The sequence below is a fragment of the Arachis ipaensis genome, chromosome B7, assembly GCF_059453495.1.
Source record: "Arachis ipaensis isolate K30076 ecotype BB chromosome B7, ASM5945349v1, whole genome shotgun sequence".
Taxonomy (NCBI): domain Eukaryota; kingdom Viridiplantae; phylum Streptophyta; class Magnoliopsida; order Fabales; family Fabaceae; genus Arachis; species Arachis ipaensis.
The window spans coordinates 755,512-782,165 of record NC_142442.1 but is presented as its reverse complement, the minus strand read 5'-3'; the positions used below and the strand labels follow the sequence as shown (position 1 = coordinate 782,165).

Sequence of the window (26,654 nt, the reverse complement as noted above, 5' to 3'; positions counted from 1 at the left end):
ATTTTCACACCCATATGGTGGGCCCACATAAAATCTGATCCTGCTTGGTGCAGACTGTCCACTTGAAATGGAATATGAACATTCCTTCTTAGCCGTTAGAAGCACTAGAGCACAAACATGCCCATAACTTCCATTTCCCATTAACTTCACTATATATATATATATATATATATATATATATATATATGCAACTAAATTTCGAGTTTCTTGGCTATCCTATTCACTATTCAGGGTTCTCCTCCGAAATGGAAACATTAATGGCCAAGTTAATGGTTCTGATTCTTTTCCTATCCATGATTGCACCAAAAAGGGGTAATCATATACATAAGTGTTCATGTGTTGTTAAAATATCCAGAAATGTTTGTGTATAAATGTTCCTTTTTTTTTACCTAAATTGCACTGTATTATGATCACATGATGCAATGTTTGCTGAATATGAGCAACGGTGCATAGCCGATCCGCAAAGAAGCGACGATGAGTTGCAGGCGGCGCTGAATTGGGCTTGTGGAAGTGGAGATGCAGATTGTAGCAAAATCCAAGTGAACCAACCATGCTATTATCAAAACACTTTGAAAGACCATGCTTCCTATGCCTTCAACAGCTACTTTCAGAAGTTCAAGCACAGAGGTGGTTCTTGTTTCTTCCGAGGTTCTGCCATTACAACAGAAGCAGATCCTAGTAAGTTCTAAATTAAACTGATTCTAGATAACATATACATTATACAATATTATAATAATGCTTTTTAAGTAGAACATATGCATGTTCACATTGGCACAGAATGCAAAAGCAGATCTAGAAGAATAGAAGGCCATGTGACATTGTAAAAAGTTTAGGAATATTAAAATTACTAAATGCTTAGTTATATATAACATGTATGCCATCAAAAGGAGGAAAAGGCAAATTAACTTGGCAAACAAGTCAAGGAATCAATCCAAGCTAGTAACTGTTACTCCCTCCATTGTTAGTTAAAGTGGTATATTAAAATAACTGATGAATCACGAAACAATTTGTCTCTAGATATATTGGTTTTTTCATGTTCCACTTTGTTCAAATAAACTACTATTTCAGAACAAAGTATAAGGAGTCCTTCTATTGAGAAATTTGTGTAGATGACAACACAATAATATAGATCCTTTGATTGCAGGTCATGGTTCTTGCCACTTTGACTTCATTCCCTAATTGGAACTGTCACTGAAGACTCAAAAATAGCTGCAGCAGAATCTACAGCTTAGATTTTATTTTTTCCTTTCTTTTTATTGAGGCTGTGTAATCCCCATCAAACATTGTGCTCTTGCCTCTATTTTTAATTAATTGAGTTTAATCTCAGTCTAAGACTGAGAAAGTTATTAAATCTTATGCAGATTAGTGTCCAATCTCAAAGAGCTTAATGATATGCTGCAAAATAACATTTGAGATTTCATAGCCAGTATGCTGCTGCATGGGAGTTTACTTTAAATATGGGGGAAATGAAAAGATTGAAAAACAATAAGAGTGCAGGGAAGCTTCACAACTAACAAGGATTCCCTTTGAATGATGAAAATCAGAGAACCATTTCAGCTTAGGAATAAATTAACATCAATGCACATATATAATTACAAAAACAAAAAAGGAAACAATGATAGATCCGACAAGCCACATATAACAGCCATCTAGTCACCGAAAATGCCGTAAAACAAGCAACGGCAAAGAAAACACTTAGGTGTGGGTAAAGCAGAATAAAGAATCACAATCATGTGAATATTTAAAAGCATTAATATGGAATGGAAAGATGATCGAGCATATGGTAACAAAACACAAGTTAAAAAGAAAGAGATACAAACGACATTTTGTGATGTCTAACAAGAAGAATCTTACTTACTTTTATCCTTGCAATAGGCCTCTAGATATCATTTCACGAAGAAGTTTCTCGGCGTTATCATTTTCACCTCTTTCAAACAGAGCACGAACGATTATTTCGTAAGTCACAGCATCCGGTAAGCAACCATTGTCTTCCATTCTCGACAATAAAGCCAATGCTTCATGAAGCAGTCCCTGTTTGCAAACCCCATTGATCATAACGGTGTATGTCTTCACATCTGGACGATAGCCTTTGTTGGAAAGATCTTGAAATATCTCTTTTGCATTTTTAAGTCTTCCACTTTTGCACAGGCCATCTATAAGTATGTTGTATGTATATATATCTGGATCAATGCCACTCTCTTTCATTTGATTAAATAACATAAGTGCCTTGTCATGTTGTTTCATACTGAACAAAGCATCCATCAAGGAACTGTAAGTGAATATATCAGCATGTTGACCTCTATCATGCATCTTTTCAAGAAGCTCCGCAGCACAACGGATTCTCCCTGATTTTCCCAAGCCATCAATTAGAGTATTGTAAGTAAACATGTCGGGAACCAAGTTCTTGCAACGCATCTCTTCAAGGAGATTCAAGGCATCATTGACCATTTTACTTTTGCACAAGCCATTAATCATGATATTGTAACTACAAACATCAGGAGACACACTACTTTGGGCCATTGTGTTGAATACATATTTTGCCTTATTTACCTGATTAACCAAACAATGCCCATCCATTAAGCTGTTATAAGTAACCACATTTGGTTTCACACCATGTTTTGTCATCACAGCCAACACGTTGTTAGCATCTTTGATCTTTCCTTCCTTGCATAGCCCATCGATCAAAATACTATAGGTCCGAACACCTGGAGTAATGTTTTTGAGCATCATATGATTTAGTATATGAAGGGCTTCCTTAAATTGACCCACAAGGCACAATCCATAAATCAGAGTCCTGTAAGTGATAACATTGGGAGAAATTCCCATAGCAAGCATTTCAGAGTATAAATGAAAAGCCTCACTTACAAGTGTATCCTTGCAGAGGCTATCAATAATTGCGCTGTACATGACAACATTAGGAACAATCCCATACTGTGGGATCTTTTTCATGACTTGAATAGCAGCTGCTGTGTGTCCGGTCTTACAGAGTCCATTAACCAAGGTCCCATAGGTGACTTGATTAAGCTGAAATCCTTGATCCCGCACTATGTCATGGAAGTGCAGCGCTTTTTCAACATTACCACTGAAACAGAGACCTTTCAGGATTGTTGTGAACGTTATGGTATTAGACTGAAAACCCATCCTGAAAATCTTGGCCAATACAGAGAAAGCAAGCGTCATACGACCCATGCCGCAACAACAATTGATTAAGATGTTCAAAGTAAAAAAGTCGGGAGCGATTCCCCTGGCTTGCAATTGCTGAAAAAGGGAAACGGCGGTGTGGAAATGCTTCGTCTTGGCAAGGAATCCCAAAATCTTGTTAAATTGGATGATGGGAGGAGTACGACGCATAGTGAGCATGCGAGTAAAGGAATCAACAGCATCGTCAACTTCAACAAAGGATGGAGGCTCAGAATGAAAGTGAAGGCTTGTCCAGGAAGGAGGGAGAGTGGAGAGTGGAACAAAATTAGGGATTTGACGAACAGAAACCCTAAACCTTGTTGCATACAACATTGTTGATTCCTTCTGAATTCTGAATAAGAGAAATTTGCTACTGCGTTTTCATGTCTAGATTTTTATTCGTTTATTCACCACCAAGATGCAAGAAAAGAAAAAGTGTTTTACAACAGAAAAAATAATGGTGGGGAGAAAAGAGAGAAGTAAGATAAATAAATAATTATTTTGCCATTTAGGGGGGGAGTAAAAGTAAAACCCTGTTGAGTTGGAAGTGAAATGGATCGATTAAATAGGAGAGAAAAAGCAATGAAGAGTTAGATTATACACCAGATAACATTCAATTTTTTTTCTATTAGAGAGGATCCACTCCGAGTTTGAAGAGCATCTGACATTAGGAAAAGCTAAGAATATAGTAACAATTTCTTTGCCTGTTCATGTTGGTGAAGCACATGGTTATAGCATGTTTAGGAATATATTATTTTAGGGAAACAATAAATACTTAATTTTACAAAAATTGTTTCTAGAAGTTTGATTCTTAGCTCAACATCTTTTAATTATTTTTTGTGCAGTCCATTTCTAAATCTGAATATGACCTGTCAGGATGGCAAAACTCTATGAGGCGCGGGAATCTCTGCGAGAACTGTTTCGAATGGGGATCCAACTGTGGGGAATTTTTCTTGCAAGGATGGGGACGGGGGACAAAATTTTTCCGAGGCAGGTGCAGAACTCGAGCGGAGAGAGAAAGCAATGAAGAGTTAGACTATACACTAGACATCATTCAATTTTTTTTCTATTAGAGAGGATCCACTCCGAGTTAGAAGAGCATCTGACATTAGGAAAAACTAAGAATATAATAACAATTTCTTTGCCTGTTCCTGTTGGTGAAGCACATGGCTATAGCATGTTTAGGAATATATTATTTTAGGGAAACAATAAGTACTTAATTTTACAAAAATTGTTTCTAGAAGTTTGATTCTTAGCTCAACATCTTTTAATTATTTTTTGTGGCAGTCCATTTCTAAATCTGAATATGACCTGTCGGGATGGCAAAACTCTATGGGGCGCAGAAATTTCTGCGAAAACTGTTTCGAATGGGGATCCAACTGTGGGGAATTTTTCTTGCAAGGATGGGGATGGGGGACAAAATTTTTCCGAGGCAGGTGCAGGACTCAAGCGGAGATCCCGCCCCGTTCCCACCCCGTCCCCGCTAATCCCCGAAACCCAATACATATATATATAGAAATCCAAAATTCCTAATCTTCATTTGCATAATCCTTCTTCAATTCAATGATCCCTAACGCTATACTCCATCCAACCTCTCTGTAGCCACCCACTCGCGACTTCCCTTCTCACTGCATCGTCACACCTCACCGTGCCATCACCCTCACCGCGTCGTGCTCTCTATTTGCGGCGTTCCTTTCCGTAACTCTGCCGTCGTGTTCATTCTTCCCTCTGTTGCCGCTAAGGGTGTGCATGGGCCGGGTGAAACCGGGTTTGATGTGATCCAAACCCGACCCGAATATGTACCGGGTCCATTTTTGAGACCTGAACCCGACCCTAAACCCGATGAAACCTATACCCTTTCGGGCCACAACTATACCGGGTGAAAACCGGACCATTAACATTATATTACCTTGATACCTTCTTATAAGTTAGCATGTAAAAATATCCAAATTTCCAAGACTCCAACCATTATTTGACATGGTAAAATTCACTTAGAAAAATATAACAAGAACCAACTCTTCTCTAAAATTAAAGCATAACCATAATCAATACTAATATTGCTTAATAACACCAAATATTTAAATCAATACAAATAACACAATATTATGCATTAGTCTAAAGTCTTATACATTTTAAATATAAAACATTAACTTATAGTCTTATATATAATGACTAATAACACAAAATATTAAGGTTTACAATACTTAAATTCCACATAATAATAGCCATCATCCATCACTAATAATACAAAATATTTATTGTGTATGGTGACCGGGCCACCGGGCCAATTTCGGGTGGCCCGAGCTATGACTCGGACCCGACCCGAAATAATGACCGGGTCTATTTTTGAGACTCTTACCCGGCCCTAGACCCGATAAAATCACACCAAATTAGCCCCTAAAGTGTTCGGGACCGGGTCGGGTCTTCGGGCCGGACCGGGCCATGCTCACCCCTAGTTGCCGCGTCTCCCTCCTTATCCACTGCTCTATCTTCTAGCTCGCCGTTATGTCCCATCACTACGTCATTTCGAAAGAAGTTATCATCTTGTCGTTTAGACTTTCACTACGTCATTTCGAAAGAAGTTACCATCTTGTCGTTTAGACTTTTTGTATAAAATCTTACTGTATTGTATAGGATGAATACTTGCGGCTCTATTCATATGGAAATTGATAATTAATTAGAAAGATCAGATAAATGGAGAATGGGTCCCTCGCGGGAAATGGGACCTGTGGGAAATGGGGATGGAGACTAATATTCCCCACGACGGAGAACGGAGATAGGGACACGGAGCAAATCTGGGGACGAAAATGGGAGCAGAGAGGCATTCCCTGCTGACAACCTAGGTCACCTGTGTAAGCAGCAAAATTTGTCACTGATAATTTGACCACATGATCCTTTTCATGTAATTTTTCATCACATTTTCACACCCTTATGGTGGAGCCCACATAAAATCTGATCCTGCTTGATGCAGAGTGTCCACTTGCAATGGAATATGAATATTCCTTCTTAGTGTGTGTTTGGATTACAGTTTGTAAACGGAAGTTTACATAAAATTGATTTTGCAAACTTGATTTTGATAAAAAGTAAGTTTGTGTTAAAGTGATTTATGTTTGGTAATTTTTGTATTAAAATTGATTATAGTAAAATAAATGTTATTTGGCTTGTACCATTCAAAATCACTTTTAGATAAAAAATTACTAAAATAGACCTCAACTTAAATAATTTTTTTTATATTATCCTATCATTCTAATTTAGATATTTAAATAGATCTTATTAATTAATTTTATAATAAAATTAATATTTATTTACTAAAATAAAAATAACATATAAAAATAAATAAAATATATTTTTAAATAAATATAAAACAATATAAATTTTAGATATATATAATCAAATATGTTATATTTTTTTACATCGTACTCTTATTCTAGTACTCTCAATAATCTTATTAAGTATATATATATATATATATATATATATAATCAAATATGTTATATTTTTTTACATCGTACTCTTATTCTAGTACTCTCAATAATCTTATTCTTAATATTAATTTGGAATCCAACATTTATGATTTTATTATTATTTATGATTAATTTTTTATTTAATTTATTTTTTTAATAGAATCATAATCTATGTTATAAAAAATTACACTAAAACATAGTATATGAGAATTACAATTATAACAGAGAGTACTAATAATAATAAAAAAATTAAATATTTACTTTATAGTAATTGAAACAAATCTGAAAATTTTTTATGATTTTTTTATATAGTATATTTTTAGTATTTTTAGTACTATTTTTTTAGTATGCTATAATTTTTTACTATTATTATTATTTATAGTTAATTTTTTATTTAATTTACTTTACCTAATAGAATCCATAAATCATATTATAAAAAGATAATAACAAACATAATACACAAAAATCACAATTATAAAAGTGTATAATATCAAACAAACAGTTGAAAAAAATAAAAATAATAAATAATAGAAAAATAGAGTTTATATAAATAGAAATAACAAGAATTTTATAAATAATATAATAACATACATGAAGGATAAAGTTTGTTAAAGATAACTAAATGGTTAGTATCCATGGCTAAAAGCTCGTTAGGAAAACGCAGAAGCTAACAATAGTTGCTTCTTGTAAACGTTGGTTTTGGTAGCAAAATCACTTATGCGTTCATGAAAAAAAAATTTGCCAAACCAAAAGTTGAAACTTTCAAGAAGTCTAAACGTGCTTCTTCTCTTCCAACGAATTTTCCAAACACACCCTTAGCCGTTAGAAGCACTAGAGCACAAACATGCCCATAACTTCCATTTCCCATTAACTTCACTATATATATATATGCAACTAAATTTCGAGTTTCTTGGCTATCCTATTCACTATTCAGGGTTCTTCTCCTCCGAAATGGAAACATTAATGGCCAAGTTAATGGTTCTGATTCTTTTCCTATCCATGATTGCACCAAAAAGGGGTAATCATATACATAAGTGTTCATGTGTTGTTAAAATATCCAGAAATGTTTGTGTATAAATGTTCCTTTTCTTTACCTAAATTGCACTGTATTATGATCACATGATGCAATGTTTGCTGAATATGAGCAACTGTGCATAGCCGATCCGCAAAGAAGCGATGATGAGTTGCAGGCGGCGCTGAATTGGGCTTGTGGAAGTGGAGATGCAGATTGTAGCAAAATCCAAGTGAACCAACCATGCTATTATCAAAACACTTTGAAAGACCATGCTTCCTATGCCTTCAACAGCTACTTTCAGAAGTTCAAGCAGAGGTGGTTCTTGTTTCTTCCGAGGTTCTGCCATTACAACAGAAGCAGATCCTAGTAAGTTCTAAATTAAACTGATTCTAGATAACATATACATTATACAATATTATAATAATGCTTTTTAAGTAGAACATATGCATGTTCACATTGGCACAGAGTGCAAAAGCAGATCTAGAAGAATAGAAGGCCATGTGACATTGTAAAAAGTTTAGGAATATTAAAATTGACTAAATGCTTAGTTATATATAACATGTATGCCATCAAAAGGAGGAAAAGGCCAAGTAACTTGGCAAACAAGTCAAGGAATCAATCCAAGCTAGTAACTGTTACTCCCTCCATTGTTAATTAAAGTGGTATATTAAAATAACCGATGAATCACGAGACAATTTGTCTCTAGATATATCAGTTTTTTCATGTACCAGTACCACTTTGTTCAAATAAACTACTATTTCAGAACAAGGTATAACGAGTCCTTCTATTGAGAAATTTGTGTAGACGATAACACAATAATATATATCCTTTGATTGCAGGTCATGGTTCTTGCCACTTTGACTTCATTCCCTAATTGGAACTGTCACTGAAGACTCAAAAATAGCTGCAGCAGAATCTACAGCTTAGATTTTATTTTTTCCTTTCTTTTTATTGAGGCTGTGTAATCCCCATCAAGCATTGTGCTCTTGCCTCTATTTTTAATTAATTGAGTTTAATCTCAGTCTAAGACTGAGAAAGTTATTAAATCTTATGCAGATTAGTGTCCAATCTCAAAGAGCTTAATGATATGCTGCAAAATAACATTTGAGATTTCATAGCCAGTATGCTGCTGCATGGGAGTTTACTTTAAATATGGGGGAAATGAAAAGATTGAAAAACAATAAGAGTGCAGGGAAGCTTCACAACTAACAAGGATTCCCTTTGAATGATGAAAATCAGAACCATTTCAGCTTAGGAATAAATTAACATCAATGCACATATATAATTACAAAAACAAAAAAGGAAACAATGATAGATCCGACAAGCCACATATAACAGCCATCTAGTCACTGAAAATGCCGTAAAACAAGCAACGGCAAAGAAAACACTTAGGTGTGGGTAAAGCAGAATAAAGAATCACAATCATGTGAATATTTAAAAGCATTAATATGGAATGGAAACATGATCGGGAAGATGATAACAAAACACAAGTTAAAAAGAAAGAGATACAAACGGAATTTATGATGTCTAACAAGAAGAATCTCACTTACTTTTTATCCTTGCAATAGGCCTCTAGATATCATTTCACGAAGAAGTTTCTCCGCGTTATCATTTTCACCTTTTTCAAACAGAGCACCAATGATTATTTCATAAGTCACAGCATTTGGTAAGCAACCATTGTCTTCCATTTTCGACAATAAAGCCAATGCTTCATGAAGCAGGCCCTCTTTGCAAAGCCCATTGATCATAATGGTGTATGTCTTCACATCTGGACGATAGCCTTTAATGGAAAGATCTTGAAATATCTCTTTTGCATTTTTAAGTCTTCCACTTTTGCACAGCCCATCTATAAGTATGTTGTATGTATATATATTTGGATCAATGCCACTCTCTTTCATTTGATTGAATAACATAAGTGCCTTGTCATGTTGTTTGATATTGAACAAACCATCCAGCAAGGAACTGTAAGTGAATATATCAGCATGTTGACCTCTATCATGCATCTTTTCAAGAAGCTCCACAGCACAAAGGATTCTCCTTGATTTTCCCAAGCCATCGATTAGAGTATTGTAAGTAAACATGTCGGGAACCAAGTTCTTGCAACGCATCTCTTCAAGGAGATTCAAGGCATCATTGACCATTTTACTTTTGCACAAGCCATTAATCATGATATTGTAACTATAAACATTAGGAGACACACTACTTTGGGCCATTGTGTTGAATATATATTTTGCCTTATTTACCTGATTAACCAAACAATGCCCATCCATTAAGCTGCTATAAGTAACCACATCTGGTTTCACACCATGTTTTGTCATCACAGCCAATACGTTCTTAGCATCTTTGATCTTTCCTTCCTTGCATAACCCATCGATCAAAGTATTATAGGTCTGAACATTTGGAGTAATGTTTTTGAGCATCATATGATTTAATATATGAATGGCTTCCTTAAGTTGACCCGCAAGGCACAATCCATAAATCAGAGTTGTGTAAGTGATAACATTGGGAGAAATTCCCATAGCAAGCATTTCAGAGTGTAAATGTAAAGCGTCACTTACAAGTGTATCCTTGCAGAGGCTATCAATAATTGCGCTGTACATGACAACATCAGGAACAATCCCATACTGTGGGATCTTTCTCAACACTTGAATAGCAACTGATGTGTGTCCGCTCTTACAGAGTCCATTAATCAAGGTCCCATAGGTGACTTGATTAAAGTGAAATCCATGAGCCCGCAATCTGTCATGGAAGTGGAGCGCTTTTTCAACATTACCACAGAGACAGAGACCTTTCAGGATTGTTGTCAACGTTATGGTATCAGACTGAAAACCCATCCTGAAAATCTTGGCCAATACAGAGAAAGCAAGCGTCATACGATCCATGCCGCAACAACAATTGATTAAGATGGTCAAAGTAAATAAGTCGGGAGCGATTCCCCTGGCTTGCAATTGCTGAAAAAGGGAAACGGCGGCGTGGAAATGCTTCATCTTGGCAAGGGATCCCAAAATCTTGTTAAATTGGATGATGGGAGGAGTACGACGCATATAGAGCATGCGAGTGAAGGAATCAACAGCATCGTCAACTTCAGCAAGGGATGGAGGCTCAGAATGAAAGTGAAGGCTTGTCCAAGAAGGAGGGAGAGTGGAGAGTGGAACAAAATTAGGGATTTGACGAACAGAAACCATAAACCTTGTTGCATACAACATTGTTGATTCCTTCTGAATTCTGAATAAGAGAAATTTGCTACTACTTTTACATGTCTAGATTTTTATTCGTATATTTTGAGGGTAGTAGTTTTTGTAAACTTGCTCGTTCTTTTGTTAAAAATAGACTCGCGCATTGCGGTACATTAATTATAGTATATAATAAATATTAAAAATGGTTATGTTTTATAGAATTATATAAAATATGTATAAATTGAAGTTAAATTTAAAAAGTGTTTTATTTAAATTAATTTGTAGTATAAAGATTTAGATGTTAAAAATGTATTAAGTGACATTTTAATTTGATGGTTTGATTTTTCTATTTATTTTAATTGATGGACTTAGTCTCTTAATGTGGATGTAATTTTTTAATGACATCTACATTCAAAAAATTATGTAAAATTTTTTTTGAATAAATTATTTTTAATAAGAATAATTAAAATAGTATAAAGTGAAATTATCTGTTAATATTTTTCTTTGACTTAGAAAATGTCTTAAGTGATAACAATTTAAAATAGTGTTAGAGAATGTTCAAAACTGAATCTTTAATTTCCTTCACAACCGTTGTAAGTAAAAAGTTTACTTTCATTGTACCTTTAATTAGTTTATACAAATCATTTGCATCTTTTATTTTCAAATTTTTTATAGTATAGACTTTTTTTTCTTGTAACAAATGTTTGAATTTGTTAATCATATTTTTCTTCACAATTACATGAAGAGGTATTCCCATGCAGTGTTAGTAAATCATAGTTAATAATTAATTAAAAAAATTGATTACATTAATTTTTTTTAAAGTTATTAAAAAAACAATAAATAGCATATTGAAAGAAATATAATTTTAACGATATTAAAATACAATTATATATAAAGTATTATAAAATAATATAAAAATTATATAAAACAAAAATAATTGAAGTATTTTTTTTGTAAATTCAATTTAAAAATACAATAAATATGTTTGTTTTTGTATCTTTTCATCTAATATAATCATTTCTAAGAAAAAAAAGCTCCTTTTTGTTTGTGGGTGTTAATGTTTTTCCTAGACTAATCATGCGAACTTTGATAAATTGTCTGTTTGTTTAGTTATGTTGTCCAAAGAATAATGCTCTATTGAGTAAGTTTGAGATGTTGTGTAGTTCGAAAATAAATTTTTTGTGGTAAATTTGATGATAGTTGAAAGAATAGTGATAAGAGATCTATATAAGTAGTTTAGATAGTATGGAATTTGAATATTTGTAACGTAAAATTTATTATGATTAATAATATTATTATGACATTTATAATATAGATGTTTATTACATTTAATGAGTTATTTATAGAAATTAAAAAATTAATTATTGGGGTTATAAAAATTTATTGTATTATTTATAACGATAAGATATAATAAATATAAGAATTTTGTACCCTAATTTACATATATTTCTATTACTTGTATATTTTATTTTATTTGTTTTGCTGATTTGGAAATAATAGTTTATTTGAAAAAGATTGAGTAGTTAATTCTAAAGTTTTGCTAAATAAACGATATTGTTGACATGACATTAGTACGATAAGAAAGAAGTCTTAAAAATAATGTGGGTAAATTTATCCATTTACTTGTATATATTAAGAATAGATAAATAGATAGATAGATAGATTGAAAGATGTTCCCAAAATCAAAATATTGAGCTTTAGTCATGAGCACTATACCTCACAATCTCACATCACTTGTAGTACATGTAGAACTTGAACAATACTAGCTAACGCGATGTTGTATGAATACTATAACAAGAAATGAGTAGGTTCAAAACCTTCATGTTTCTTGGATTATTTATAGATGTCACAAAATGTGCAGGCCATGTTGCACAATTAAAGCAGAATTTATCTAACAGTTGCAGAAATACCTTTTCTTTCGCAATTTCAGCAGCTTCTTCCTTGGTGACCACATTTCTTGGTGATTTACTTTTGGCAGCAATATCAACCTGCTTTTGGAGTGTGTCCAGTAGAAAGCAATCATTACCATGCCGAGCTATCAAGGACACCGAAACAGGACACTTTTGGTAAATTCCTAATGGTATTGTGACATGAAAAGACAATCAGCAGAATGTGGATGAGAAAATAATCACAAGGGTGTGTATTTTTGCAATGCTACTCACAATCCACCCAAAGTAGCTTTTATTTAGCCACCAGTGGGATGAAATGATTATGTTGCTGTTAAGCCCATAACCATAACTCTTAAAGCACCAAACACAACCATGCAAAATCCCAGCAGAAGCAAATCACTTTGCTCTCTGATTCAACACATTCAATTGTGAGAATATTAAGTTTGTTTAAATTTCTCTCCCTCATTTGTGACTTGTGAGGATAGTGTGTATTATAATGTATTTGGGATTTGGGTTTGAGTGAAGTGTTGCTATTTACCACTTTGTATCTCAATTGGAAATTTGACTCGGCTAGTGTGGTTGTCCAAATTGTCTCTCTTTTTAAGTGTCACCTATCTTCTATCCTCTTCATATTTCATTGCAAAATTCATTGTTGTTGCCTTTGTTGGTGGACGTACACCATTTGTTTTTAGACTGGAGAGCTCTTTCAAAGTAGGAACACTAGAACCTAAATAGTCCGCCAGAGAACGCAAGAAAATAACTAAGCAGGAGGAATGTCCGTTATGGAAGAAGGTAGTTTGTTCCCGTAATAATTTGAATCCAGTTGTGCCTTTGTCCACCCAAGAATTACCTGTGCGGGGGGTCTGTGGAGGGATATTTGTCAGTTACAATTCACAAATCAAATACTAAGGCAGAAGATGATCAATGGGTTATCTATGGAGGTCGGAGACGGACGAGCTACTCGCTTCTGGGAGGATGTCTGGCTCCTTGGAGGTTTATTGAAAGATCGTTTTCCTAAACTCTACTCTGTTTCAAACCAAATAGAATCAGTGATAGGAGATTGTGGATTTTGGGATAGTTTAGAGTGGATATGGAACTTCCAGTGGAGACGACAACTGTTCCAATGGGAGTTGGATCTAGTGAACCAGCTACTTGATACGTTAAGGCTGGTTAGACTTGCATATGACAGACAGGATAGAGTTGTGTGAAAATATGATAAACAAGATGTTTTTTTAACTAACTCATTTATGCAGGTAATACAGGCGGAAATGGCCCCGAAGGATATCACAAGCTATAGCTTTACTAGTACTATCTGGAAAGGACTTGTTCCACCAAGAGTGGAGGTGTTTGTTTGGTTTGCCTTGACTGGCAGAATCAGTACGGATGAGAGACTGAGTCGGCTTGGGGTTATTAACCAACAAGATACTTTATGTGTATTATGTAATAACTGTGTTGAGTCTGGTCACCACTTGTTTATAGGCTGTAGTTTCTCTTGGCAGGTTTGGTGTTCATAGTTATCATATGTTGGTAGAACATGGTCTTGTTCGGGTACGTTGAAGGAGCATTTCCTAAGTTGGATTGAGAATTCAGATAGAAAGGCGGAATGTAAGGTTTGGATGGTGAGCTTTTGCGCGATTATTTGGAATTTGTGGTTGGAAAGGAATAGAAGACTGTTTAAGAATAAAAGAAAAGGAGTGGAGGAGATTATCAACATGTTCTCTCTGAGTTACACGGAGTGGCTAGGTGCGAACCCCTTTAGTTGTTGATGGCAATGCCGGAGATGACATGGGGATATAATTTACTGCTTGATTGCTGTTTTGCTTTTTATTTTATTCCGTGTTGACTACGCTCCACTTCATGTGTTGAGCTCTACTTTCAAAAAAAAAATAACTAAGTAATATTCATTTACAAAAGAAAAGAATAATTAAAAAATACAGAAAGAAAAAGGACATGTTAACAATGACCTCAAGATGAAAAATATTGGAGTAATAGAACATACTTCCAAAGAGCTTCTCAGCAGACATTTAGTTGCTGAAAACAATCATCAGCTACGGATTGCGTTGAAATATATATGGTACTTGCATAAGTATATGCCCAAAATATTAGGATCCCTTGCAAACCAGCCTGCAAAAGCCATTTCATTGTTAAAGTTAAAAAGAACTTCAACAATATGCATTTGATGACATAATATTAGCTTCCACAGAAAAATCATGATAAAGGAACTCTGTGCCATTTGGGATAACGCTATCATCACTGATCTTTTAGACTGAAGAAGTATACTAGTCAATAAAACAAATCACTTATTGTTTGTTTAACAACCTAACCGAAAAAAGATCTCATGTAAATTTATTAAAAAAAAAACTACAAAAAGGGAATAAATAAAAAAATATTTGGCAACCGGATGGATGTTGCTCCCAAAATAACTATGGTCTCTCAGGAAAAGTAATAAAGAAAAAAAAACTAGTTGTACAACAAATTAACAACTCCATTATTTGCTCATGATCTCATTGTTGCTCGTTTACACAGCTACTATTTTTCTACATTGTATTAGGACATGTAACATCTACAAAATTACTTTTATATTAATAAATCCATATTAGGAAGAGCTAAGAATATAATAACGCTTTCTTTGCATGTTGATGAAGCACATGGCTATAGCATGTTTGGGAATATATTATTTGAGGGAAACAATAAGAACTTAATTTTACAAAAATTGTTTCTAGAAGTTTGATTCTTAGCTTAACATCTTTTAATTATTTTTGTGGCAAATCATTTCTAAATCTGAATGTGACCTGTGTAAGCAGCATAATTTGTCACTGATAATTTGATCACATGATCCTTTTCATGTAATTTTTCATCACATTTTCACACCCTTATGGTGGGGCCCACATAAAATCTGATCCTGCTTGGTGCAGAGTGTCCACTTGAAATGGAATATGAACATTCCTTCTTAGCCGTTAGAAGCACACAACACATGCCCATAACTTCCATTTCCAATTAACTTCACTATAAAATATATATGCAACTAAATTTCTAGTTTCTTGGCTATCCTATTCACTATTCAGAATTCTTATCAGCTAGGCCTGTGTCTCCTCCAAAATGGAAACATTAATGGCCAAGTTAATGGTTCTGATTCTTTTCCTATCCATGATTGCAACAAAAAGGGGTAAATACATAAGTGCTCATGAGTTGTTAAAATATCCACCAATGTTTGTATATAAATGTTCATTTTTTCGCCTAATTGCATTATATTATGATCACATGATGCAGTGTTTGCTGAATATGAGCAATGGTGCATAGGCAGCATAGCTGATCCGCAAAGCAGCGACGATGAGTTGCAGGCAGCGCTGAACTGGGCTTGTGGAAGTGGAGGTGCAGATTGTAGCAAAATCCAAGTGAACCAACCATGCTATTATCCAAACACTTTGAAAGACCATGCTTCCTATGCCTTCAACAGCTACTTTCAGAAGTTCAAGCACAGAGGTGGTTCTTGTTTCTTCAGAGGTGCTGCCATTACAACAGAAGCAGATCCTAGTAAGTTCTAAATTAAACTGATTCTAGACAAAATATACATTATAAAATATTATAATAATGCTTATTAAGTAGAACATATGCATGTTCAGATTGGCACAGAGTGCAAAAGCAGATCTAGAAGAATAGAAGGCCATGTGACATTGTAAAAAGTTTAGGAATATTAAAATTGACTAAATGCTTAGTTATATATAACATGTATGCCATCAAAAGGAGGAAAAGGCAAATTAACTTGGCAAACAAGTCAAGGAATCAATCCAAGCTATTAACTGTTACTCCCTCCATTGTTAATTAAAGTGGTATATTAAAATAACCGATGAATCATGAGACAATTTGTCTCTAGATATATCAGTTTTTTCATGTACCATTTTGTTCAAATAAACTACTATTTCAGAACAAAGTATAATGAGTCCTTCTATTGAGAAATTTGTGTAGATGATAACACAATAATATATATCCTTTGATTGCAGGTCATGGTTCTTGCCACTTTGACTTCATTCCCTAATTGGAACTGTCACTGAAGACTCAAAAATAGGTGCAGTAGAATCTACAGCTTAGATTTTATTTTTTCCTTTCTTTTTATTGAGGCTGTGTAATCCCAACAAGCATTGTGCTCTTGCCTCTATTTTTAATTTATTGAGTTTAATCTCAGTCTAAGACTGAGAAAGTTATTAAATCTTATGCAGATTAGTGTCTAATCTCAAAGAGCTTAATGATATGCTGCAAAATAACATTTGAGATTTCATAGCCAGTATGCTGCTGCATGGGAGTTTACTTTAAATATGGGGGAAATGAAAAGATTGAAAGACAATAAGAGTGCAAGGAAGCTTCACAATAACAAGGATTCCCTTTGAATGATGAAAATCAGAACCATTTCAGCTTAGGAATAAATTAACATCAATGCACATATATAATTACAAAAACACAAAAGCAAACAATGATAGATCCGACAAGCCACATATAACAGCCATCTAGTCACCGAAAATGCCGTAAAACAAGCAACGGCAAAGAAAACACTTAGGTGCGGGTAAATCAGAATAAAGAATCACAATCATGTGAATATTTAGAAGCATTAATATGAAATGGAAAGATGATCGGAAAGATGGTAACAAAACACAAGTTAAAAAGAAAGAGATACAAACGGCATTTTGTGATGTCTAACAAGAAGAATCTCACTTACTTTTATCCTTGCAATAGGCTTCTAGATATCATTTCACGAAGAAGTTTCTCCCCGTTATCATTTTCACCTTTTTCAAACAGAGCACGAATGATTATTTCATAAGTCACAGCATTCGGTAAGCAACCATTGTCTTCCATTTTCGACAAGAGAGCCAATGCTTCACGAAGCAGGCCCTCTTTGCAAAGCCCATTGATCATAATGGTGTATGTCTTCACATCTGGACGATAGCCTTTAATGGAAAGATCTTGAAATATCTCTTTTGCATTTTCAAGTCTTCCACTTTTGCACAAGCCATCTATAAGTATGTTGTATGTATATATATTTGGATCAATGCCACTCTCTTTCATTTGATTGAATAACATAAGTGCCTTGTCATGTTTCATACTGAACAAAGCATCCAGCAAGGAATTGTAAGTGAATATATCAGCATGTTGACCTCTATCATGCATCTTTTCAAGAAGCTCCACAGCACAAAGGATTCTCCCTGATTTTCCCAAGCCATCAATTAGAGTATTGTAAGTAAACATGTCGGGAACCAAGTTCTTGCAACGCATCTCTTCAAGGAGATTCAATGCATCATTGACCATTTTACTTTTGCACAAGCCATTAATCATGATATTGTAACTACAAACATCAGGAGACACACTACTTAGGGCCATTGTGTCGAATACATATTTTGCCTTGTTTACTTGATTAACCAAACAATGCCCATCCATTAAGCTGTTATAAGTAACCACATTTGGTTTCACACCATGTTTTGTCATCACAGCCAACACGTTCTTAGCATCTTTGATCTTTCCTTCCTTGCATAGCCCATCGATCAAAATACTATAGGTCCGAACACCTGGAGTAATGTTTTTGAGCATCATATGATTTAGTACATGAATGGCTTCCTTAAATTGACCCACAAGGCACAATCCATAAATCAGAGTAGTGTAAGTGATAACATCGGGAGAAATTCCCATAGCAAGCATTTCAGAGTATAAAAGAAAAGCCTCACTTACAAGTGTATCCTTACAGAGGCTATCAATAATTGCGCTGTACATGACAACATTAGGAACAATCCCATACTGTGGGATCTTTTTCAACACTTGAATAGCAGCTGCTGTGTGTCCGGTCTTACAGAGTCCATTAACCAAGGTCCCATAGGTGACTTGATCAAACTGAAATCCATGAGCCCGCACTATGTCATGGAAGTGCAGTGCTTTTTCAACATTACCACAGAGACAGAGGCCTTTCAGGATTGTTGTGAACGTTATGGTATTAGACTGAAAACCCATCCTGAAAATCTTGGCCAATACAGAGAAAGCAAGCGTCATACGACCCATGCCGCAACAACAATTGATTAAGATGTTCAAAGTAAATAAGTTGGGAGCGATTCCCCTGGCTTGCAATTGCTGAAAAAGGGAAACGGCGGCGTGGAAATGCTTCGTCTTGGCAAGGGATCCCAAAATCCTGTTAAACTGGAAGATGGGAGGAGTACGACGCATAGAGAGCATGCGAGTAAAGGAATCAACAGCATCGTCAACTTCAGCAAGGGATGGAGGCTCAGAATGAAAGTGAAGGCTTGTCCAGGAAGGAGGGAGAGTGGAGAGTGGAACAAAATTAGGGATTTGACGAACAGAAACCCTAAACCTTGTTGCATACAACATTGTTGATTCCTTCTGAATTCTGAATAAGAGAAATTTGGTACTTCGTTATGATGTCTAGATTTTTATTCGTTTATTTTGAGGGTATTATACTTTTAATAAGCTTGCTCACTAGCATAAATCAATACCTCATTAGTCATTACAACCCTACTATGGTCCATTTTCGTTTGTTTATTTCAAGTTTCAAGTTAATTTTCAAATATATCAATTCAAATGATTTTTAAATAGCATGAAATTTAATAGAGATGTCTATAAGATCAAAATTGTAAGATAAAAATTAGGAATTTGAGATCTTACCACAAGGTAGTAAGATACCTTAAGACACCAATCCAGCAGAAGCAAATCATTTTGCTCTCTGATTCAACACATTCAATTATGAGAATATTAAGTTTGTTTAAGTTTCTCTTCCTCATTTGTGACTTATGAGGATAGTGTGTATTATATTGTATTTGGGATTTGGGTTTGAGTGAAGTGTTGCTATTTAAATACACCATTTGATTTTAGACTGGAGAGCTCTTTCAAAGTAGGAACACTAGAACCTAAATAGACCGTCTAGAGAACACAAGAAAATAACCAAGTAATATTCATTTACAAAAGAAAAGAGCAATTAAAAATAAGAAAGAAAAAGGACATGTTAACAATGACCTCAAGATGACATAATGTAAATTTAGCACATAGCAACACAACATACTTCCAAAAAGCTTCTCAGCAGAGATTTAGTTGCTGAAAACAATCATCAGCTATAATAAATATATATGGTACTTGCATAAGTAAATGGCCAAAATATTAGGATCGCTTGCAAACCAACAAAAGCCATTTCATTGTTGAAGTTAAAAAGAACTTCAACAATATGCATTTTATGACATAATATTAGCTTCCACGGAAAAATCATGCCATTTGGGATAACGGTAGGGGTGTTATCGGTTCGGTTTGGTTCGGTTTTAGACCAAAAACCAATCGAACCGATCTGTTCGGTTTTCACATAATACTAATCAATTAGTTTGTTGTTTGCGCAACAACCGAATCGAACCGAACCGAACCGAATCAAAAGCAGTTTGATTCGGTCGGTTTTTTCGGTTTTTTAAATCCTAACTAATAGAAAATTAATCTTAGTAAAATGATGTTCAAAACAATCAATAAACTGAAACAATATTATATTACATTTAAATTCAACACAATTTCAACTCATTCCAACAACTAAACATAAAACAAACACATTTGTTAAGTCTAAAATTTCCATTTCAATGTATTACTAAACCACTTATGCGGTTCGGTTCGGTTTCTGTCGAGCCAATCGAAAACCGAACCGAATCGATCGGTTTATTTCGGAAAAAACCGATTTTTTTCGGTTTTTATTCGGTTGTTGTAATTTCGGTTCAGTTTTGCGGTAAATTTAGGTTTGGTTCGGTAACTTACACCCCTAGATAACGGTATCATCACTGATCTTTTAGACTGAAGAAGTATACTAGTCAATAAAACAAATCACAAATCAAATCATGCATACCAATAATGTAGAGGCTTTTTGAAACAGGTATGCTTCCAACATGAGAGACTGCCCCATATATTTTGGTTATTGATGATGTATATATATACTTGTAGTTTGGTTGATCTGGTTATGTTGTAAAGTGGCCCTGTTTATTTATTCTCAGATAACTTATTGTTTGTTCAACAACCTAAGCGAAAAAAACTCATGTAAATTTATAAAAAAGAAAAAAAAAACACTACAAAAAAGGAATAAATAGAAAAATGTTCGGCAACCGGATGGGTGTTGCTCCCAAAATAACTATGGTCTCTCAGGAAAAGTAATAAAGAAAAGAAGACTAGTTGTAGAACAAGTTAACAACTCCATTTATTTGCTCATGATCTCATTGTTGCTCGTTTACAGTTATTATTTTCTACAAACATTGTCGTTTCGAGGGTTACTTGAAACGTGGATTTGGGCCTGAACATGAGGTTCAAGTCCCTTTGAGAGGCAGTGTCCTACTTGTCGGTGACGAGGTGCTGCATGTCCGAATTCCTCGTGAAAAGGTGGGGGTGATACCTGCAAGAGACTCCGATACTTAAGTTAGCAAGATTAACGTATTTATAGTAGAGTTTGATGACCGCCTTTGTTGGAGTAGTTCCATCTTTTTTGATGGATTAGCGTTCCTTTTATCCTGAAAATTTGTTGGGATCCACCTTCTAGATGAGGTAGAGGTAGAGGTAGTAGAAGAGATTTTTCCAATCAGTTATTTGTTAAATCAACTAATCAAGTAAGGCTGGACTCTTATTGATGTCCAACCTCTTTAAAAAGGTCGGGTTTATAATAAGGTCCACCTTTTCTGGTGAACCTTTTGCTGTTTTTTAGACCTGGCCCGTTGGACCAGAATATGAATAATTGTTTTAGAACATGTAACATTTACAAAATTGCTTTTAATATTAGTAAATCCTTGTTGAGTTGGAAGAGCATTGACATTAGGAAGAGCTAAGAATATAATAACGCTTTCTTTGCCTATTGATGAAGCACATGGCTATAGCATGTTTGGGAATATATTATTTTAGGGAAACAATAAGCACTTAATTTTACAAAAATTGTTTCTAGAAGTTTGATTCTTAGCTTAACATCTTTTAATTATTTTTGTGGCAAATTATTTCTAAATCTGAATGTGACCTGTGTAAGCAGCATAATTTGTCACTGATAATTTGACCACATGATCCTTTTCATGTAATTTTTCATCACATTTTCACACCCTGATGGTGAGGCCCACATAAAATCTGATCCTGCTTGGTGCAGAGTGTCCACTTGAAATGGAATATGAACATTCCTTCTTAGCCGTTAGAAGCACACAACACATGACCATAACTTCCATTTTCCATTAACTTCATTATATAATATATATGCAACTAAATTTCTAGTTTCTTGGCTATCCTATTCACTATTCAGGGTTCTTCTCCTCCAAAATGGAAACATTAATGGCCAAGTTAATGGTTCTGATTCTTTTCCTATCCATGATTGCACCAAAAAGGGGTAATCATATACATAAGTGTTCATGTGTTGTTAAAACATCCACCAATATTTGTGTACAAATGTTCATTTTTTTTACCTAATTGCATTATATTATGATCACATGATGCAGTGTTTGCTGAATATGAGCAATGGTGCATAGCTGATCCGCAAAGCAGCGACGATGAGTTGCAGGCAGCGCTGAATTGGGCTTGTGGAAGTGGAGGTGCAGATTGTAGCAAAATCCAAGTGAACCAACCATGCTATTATCCAAACACTTTGAAAGACCATGCTTCCTATGCCTTCAACAGCTATTTTCAGAAGTTCAAGCACAGAGGTGGTTCTTGTTTCTTCAGAGGTGCTGCCATTACAACAGAAGCAGATCCTAGAAAGTTCTAAATTAAACTGATTCTAGATAACATATACATTATACAATATTATAATAATGCTTTTTAAGTAGAACATATGCATGTTCACATTGGCACAGAGTGCAAAAGCAGATCTAGAAGAATAGAAGGCCATGTGACATTGTAAAAAGTTTAGGAATATTAAAATTGACTAAATGCTTAGTTATATATAACATGTATGCCATCAAAAGGAGGAAAAGGCAAATTAACTTGGCAAACAAGTCAAGGAATCAATCCAAGCTAGTAACTGTTACTCCCTCCATTGTTAATTAAAATGGTATATTAAAATAACTGATGAATCACGAGACAATTTGTCTCTGGATATATTGGTTTTTTCATGTACCACTTTGTTCGAATAAACTACTATTTCAGAACAAAGTATAACGAGTCCTTCTATTGAGAAATTTGTGTAGATGATAAATATATATCGTTTGATTGCAGGTCATGGTTCTTGCCACTTTGACTTCATTCCCTAAATATTGGAACTGTCACTGAAGACTCAAAAATAGCTGCAGCAGAATCTACAGCTTAGATTTTATTTTTTCCTTTCTTTTTATTGAGGCTGTGTAAATTGTAATCCCCATCAAGCATTGTGCTCTTGACTCTATTCTTAATTAATTGAGTTTAATCTCAGTCTAAGACTGAGAAAGTTATTAAATCTTATGCAGATTAGTGTCCAATATCAAAGAGCTAAATGATATGCTGCAAAATCATTTGAGATTTCATAGCCAGTATGCTGCTGCATGGGAATTTACTTTAAATATGGGGGAAATGAAAAGATTGAAAGACAATAAGTGTGCAGGGAAGCTTCACAACTAACAAGGATTCCCTTTGAATGATGAAAATCAGAACCATTTCAGCTTAGGAATAAATTAACATCAATGCACATGTATAATTACAAAAACAAAAAAGGAAACAATGATAGATCCGACAAGCCACATATAACAGCCATCTAGTCACCGAAAATGCCCTAAAACAAGCAACGGCAAAGAAAACACTTAGGTGCGGGTAAATCAGAATAAAGAATCACAATCATGTGAATATTTAAAAGCATTAATATTAAATGGAAAGATGATCGGGAAGATGGTAACAAAACACAAGTTAAAAAGAAAGAGATACAAACGACATTTTGTGATGTCTGGCAAGAAGAATCTCACTTACTTTTATCCTTGCAATAGGCCTCTAGATATCATTTCACGAAGAAGTTTCTCCGCGTTATCATTTTCACCTTTTTCAAACAGAGCACCAATGATTATTTCATAAGTCACAGCATCCGGTAAGCAACCATTGTCTTCCATTTTCGACAAGAAAGCCAATGCTTCATGAAGCAGGCCCTCTTTGCAAAGCCCATTGATCATAATGGTGTATGTCTTCACATCTGGACGATAGCCTTTAATGGAAAGATCTTCAAATATCTCTTTTGCATTTTTAAGTCTTCCACTTTTGCACAAGCCATCTATAATTATGCTGTATGTATGTATATTTGGATCAATGCCACTCTCTTTCATTTGATTGAATAACATAAGTGCCTTGTCATGTTGTTTCATACTGAACAAAGCATCCAGCAAGGAATTGTAAGTGAATATATCGGAAGGTTGGCATCTCTAATGAACTAGATCCACAGCAAACAGAAGGTTGCATATCTTTTCCTCTATGCAAACCCTTTCCTCAGAACCAGCATTAGTATGAAGGCACTTCTTCTTAGCTTTTCTATAAAATTCTGCTTCAGAATTTCTACCGTTTCTTTCCAAACCAGCAACCAGTACATTGTAAGTTCCTAAAGCAGTCAGAAACCCTTTTGCGCACATACTTTTGTGTATATCAAGTGCCTTGTTAACTCTTCTAGAGGCGAAATAAGCGCTAATTAAAGCAGTATAGGTAGCAGTGCACTTATGGTTATCAGGTAACAAGTTGAAAATCGTCACAGCATAAGCAGGCTTCTTAGCGCAACCAAGCCTATAGATCAAAATTGAAGCCAGGTAGATTCCAAGAGAATGACCGGCTCTAGACATTTCCTCAACGGTTTCGACTAGCTGCGAAAACATATTTGATCTGATCAACAAGCCTATCAAGGAAAGATATCCTTGTCTCTCCATGTATATGCCCATTTTTACGCTATACGTGAATGCTAACAAAGCACCTTCAGGTCTGGAATGGGAACAATTTACCTCTATAATGGATGAGATACCCTTATGATCTAAAGGTATTTTCTTATCCATCATTCCAGCAAGTAAATGATCAATAGCAACCAGATTTCTCTTTCTCAAGAGAACAAATAGAAGCTCTTTATCTACATCAACTGTGAAACAGTCATTATCCTTTCTAATGGTGCCAGAATCAATATAAAATTGAGGATTGACTTGCCTTATGAGCGCATCACTTTCCCCAGCAACTTTAAAAGCTTTCAATGCTTCGACAAAAACAGGGTAACGAAGAACAAGGCGGTTTTCTTTCATATACCGCAGGATATGGGTCATGAACATAATCCCTCCAATTTTAGCACACCTCTCAATCAAAATATTGCATGCAGCTTTGTCAGGTTGCACCCCAGCCTCCTGCATCTTTTCAAATATTTCAAGGGCATCTTTGCATTTTCCTAAAATACAAACACACAAAAAAATAATAACCATTACTGACAAAACAGAAGGCAATAACAAATTTCTGAGAGCAATTGAATTGAACTAAGCAAAAGAGAAACGCTCTGAACTTTGAATACCCTCTTAGGCAACATAACAAACACATGGAAGGCAAGAAAGAAACACTAACCAGAGCCAACAAGGTACTCCATTAGAATGGTATAAGTGTAGCAATTAGGAGCACAACCAGATTCAATCATCTCCTTGTAAACACAAGTAGCCTCCTTAACCCTACCATGATCAAATAGAATCTTGATATAAGCAGTGTAAGAAACAACAGTAGGGTAACAACAATCCTTCGACTTCATCTCCTTCCACAACTCCATGGCTGCATCAATGTCCCCAGAATTCGAAAGCCAATGCATCATGCAAGTGTAGGTAATAGAATCAATGTTAACATCATTGTCTTGCATTTGCTTGAAAACGTGCTTCATGGAAGAGATTCTACCAGCTTCTCCAAAGATATCAATCATGGTGGTGTAAGTGTACTGATCATGCTTGAAGCCTGTGAGTTTGGAAGCCCAGTTGAAGAACAACCATGCTTTCTCCATTGGAGGGTGGGATTTTAGGACTTGGTTTACAGTGTAAGAGTCCCATGGCAATGGAAGGTTCTCGAGCTCTTTCTGAGCTGAATCCCAAGTTGAATACTTTAGAGTCTTGTATATGTTTCCAATGACGTTTCTCATGTACTCTTTGGGATCACAGTGAGAATCTTCTTCCTTCTTGTTCGTGTTCTTGTTCTTCTTCTTCTCCTTCTTGTTTTGTTGAAGCTGGTGAAGAGAGTGCATATAAATATAATTTGCGGAAGGAGCGAACTTTCTGATGAGAAATCCATGGAGATTCCATGTTCTGAGCATTGATAGCATCTCCGGTGGATGAGGAACAGACCAACGACGGCAGCTCTTCCGGCGGTGCTCACATCCACGCCTAGCAAGACAAAGGAAGCCAGGCAGAGGGTGGCCCAGTGGGCTTCGAAAATATTCACTATATTTGGGCCTAGGCCCAGTTGTTAACCAAAAAACGGAAAGAAGGTCAAGCCCAAAAAAAGGGTAAATTATTAGAAGTGAAGCTTACTACTCATGATCTGACAAAAAAAAAAAAAGGTTACTACTCATGAGAAGTTGTTTTATGAAAAGATGAAAATTAAAAATTGCTAAATAATTTAATATATTTGATTAAATTTTTATTTAATAATTTTTAATTATTATTTTTATATAAAGACAACTTTTATGTGAATAGTGATCTGAATTTGAATTTGAATTCCATTTTTTTACATGACTTAACCCCTTTTTTTAACCTCAAAAGGTAGTAATTATAAGCTTGATACAACGTTAGCATTCTTGTTTTGATTTTCTTACTTGACTTCCATTGGTTTCTCCAATAGTTTAGGAAGGAATTAAAGTTGAGAAGGCTTTGCAAGCTATAAGTTGAGTCAACTAGTACATAATTTCGTTGGCCAAGTATTCTACATACTCACTGTTTATAATTTAGAAATTACAACTAACTGAATATTTCCATCAAAGTCAAACCAATTGACTAATGAA

At 34.9% G+C, this 26,654-nt stretch overlaps 6 protein-coding genes across 10 annotated transcripts; 2 read left to right on the top strand and 4 right to left on the bottom strand.

Moving 5' to 3' along the window:
• Positions 1–297: 297 nt before the first annotated feature.
• LOC107608598 (uncharacterized) lies at positions 298–3,653 on the bottom strand. The gene is made up of 2 exons (XM_016310345.3): positions 1,859–3,653; positions 298–651 (listed from the first exon to the last, which is right to left on the bottom strand). Exon 1 carries the CDS (start codon positions 3,511–3,513, stop codon positions 1,861–1,863), a length of 1,653 nt encoding a protein of 550 aa, XP_016165831.1. The 5' UTR covers positions 3,514–3,653; the 3' UTR covers positions 298–651; positions 1,859–1,860.
• A 3,839-nt stretch (positions 3,654–7,492) lies between these two features.
• LOC107608599 (uncharacterized) lies at positions 7,493–10,995 on the bottom strand. The gene is made up of 2 exons (XM_016310348.3): positions 9,210–10,995; positions 7,493–7,998 (listed from the first exon to the last, which is right to left on the bottom strand). Exon 1 carries the CDS (start codon positions 10,863–10,865, stop codon positions 9,213–9,215), a length of 1,653 nt encoding a protein of 550 aa, XP_016165834.1. The 5' UTR covers positions 10,866–10,995; the 3' UTR covers positions 7,493–7,998; positions 9,210–9,212.
• A 4,707-nt stretch (positions 10,996–15,702) lies between these two features.
• LOC107608600 (uncharacterized) lies at positions 15,703–19,568 on the bottom strand. Of its 2 annotated transcripts, XM_016310350.3 has the most exons (3): positions 19,382–19,568; positions 17,436–19,106; positions 15,703–16,231 (listed from the first exon to the last, which is right to left on the bottom strand). In XM_016310350.3, the coding sequence occupies exon 2, from the start codon at positions 19,085–19,087 to the stop codon at positions 17,438–17,440; it is 1,650 nt and encodes a 549-aa protein (XP_016165836.1). In that variant the 5' UTR covers positions 19,088–19,106; positions 19,382–19,568; the 3' UTR covers positions 15,703–16,231; positions 17,436–17,437. The 2 variants fall into 2 exon arrangements, with proteins under 2 accessions (XP_016165836.1, XP_088348888.1); XM_088492762.1 differs by lacking the exon at positions 19,382–19,568 and having other exon boundaries at positions 17,436–19,353.
• Positions 15,824–16,886, top strand: LOC107608602 (glucan endo-1,3-beta-glucosidase 4). The gene is made up of 3 exons (XM_016310353.3): positions 15,824–15,890; positions 15,995–16,258; positions 16,726–16,886. Exons 1-3 carry the CDS (start codon positions 15,824–15,826, stop codon positions 16,758–16,760), a joined length of 366 nt encoding a protein of 121 aa, XP_016165839.1. The 3' UTR covers positions 16,761–16,886.
• Positions 19,569–21,917: 2,349 nt separating the features above from the next.
• EMB3111 (Tetratricopeptide repeat (TPR)-like superfamily protein) lies at positions 21,918–26,068 on the bottom strand. Of its 4 annotated transcripts, none has more exons than XR_015892366.1 (3): positions 25,241–26,068; positions 23,636–25,070; positions 21,918–22,452 (listed from the first exon to the last, which is right to left on the bottom strand). XR_015892366.1 is itself a non-coding variant. In XM_021106831.2 (3 exons), exons 1-3 carry the CDS (start codon positions 25,974–25,976, stop codon positions 24,079–24,081), a joined length of 1,593 nt encoding a protein of 530 aa, XP_020962490.1. In that variant the 5' UTR covers positions 25,977–26,062; the 3' UTR covers positions 23,931–24,078. The 4 variants fall into 4 exon arrangements, 2 of the variants coding, with proteins under 2 accessions (XP_088350335.1, XP_020962490.1); XR_015892367.1 differs by having other exon boundaries at positions 21,918–22,428; XM_021106831.2 differs by lacking the exon at positions 21,918–22,452 and having other exon boundaries at positions 23,931–24,507; positions 24,643–25,070; positions 25,241–26,062.
• LOC107609701 (glucan endo-1,3-beta-glucosidase 4-like) lies at positions 22,020–22,493 on the top strand. The gene is made up of 2 exons (XM_021106708.2): positions 22,020–22,091; positions 22,201–22,493. Exons 1-2 carry the CDS (start codon positions 22,025–22,027, stop codon positions 22,464–22,466), a joined length of 333 nt encoding a protein of 110 aa, XP_020962367.1. The 5' UTR covers positions 22,020–22,024; the 3' UTR covers positions 22,467–22,493.
• Positions 26,069–26,654: the final 586 nt, after the last annotated feature.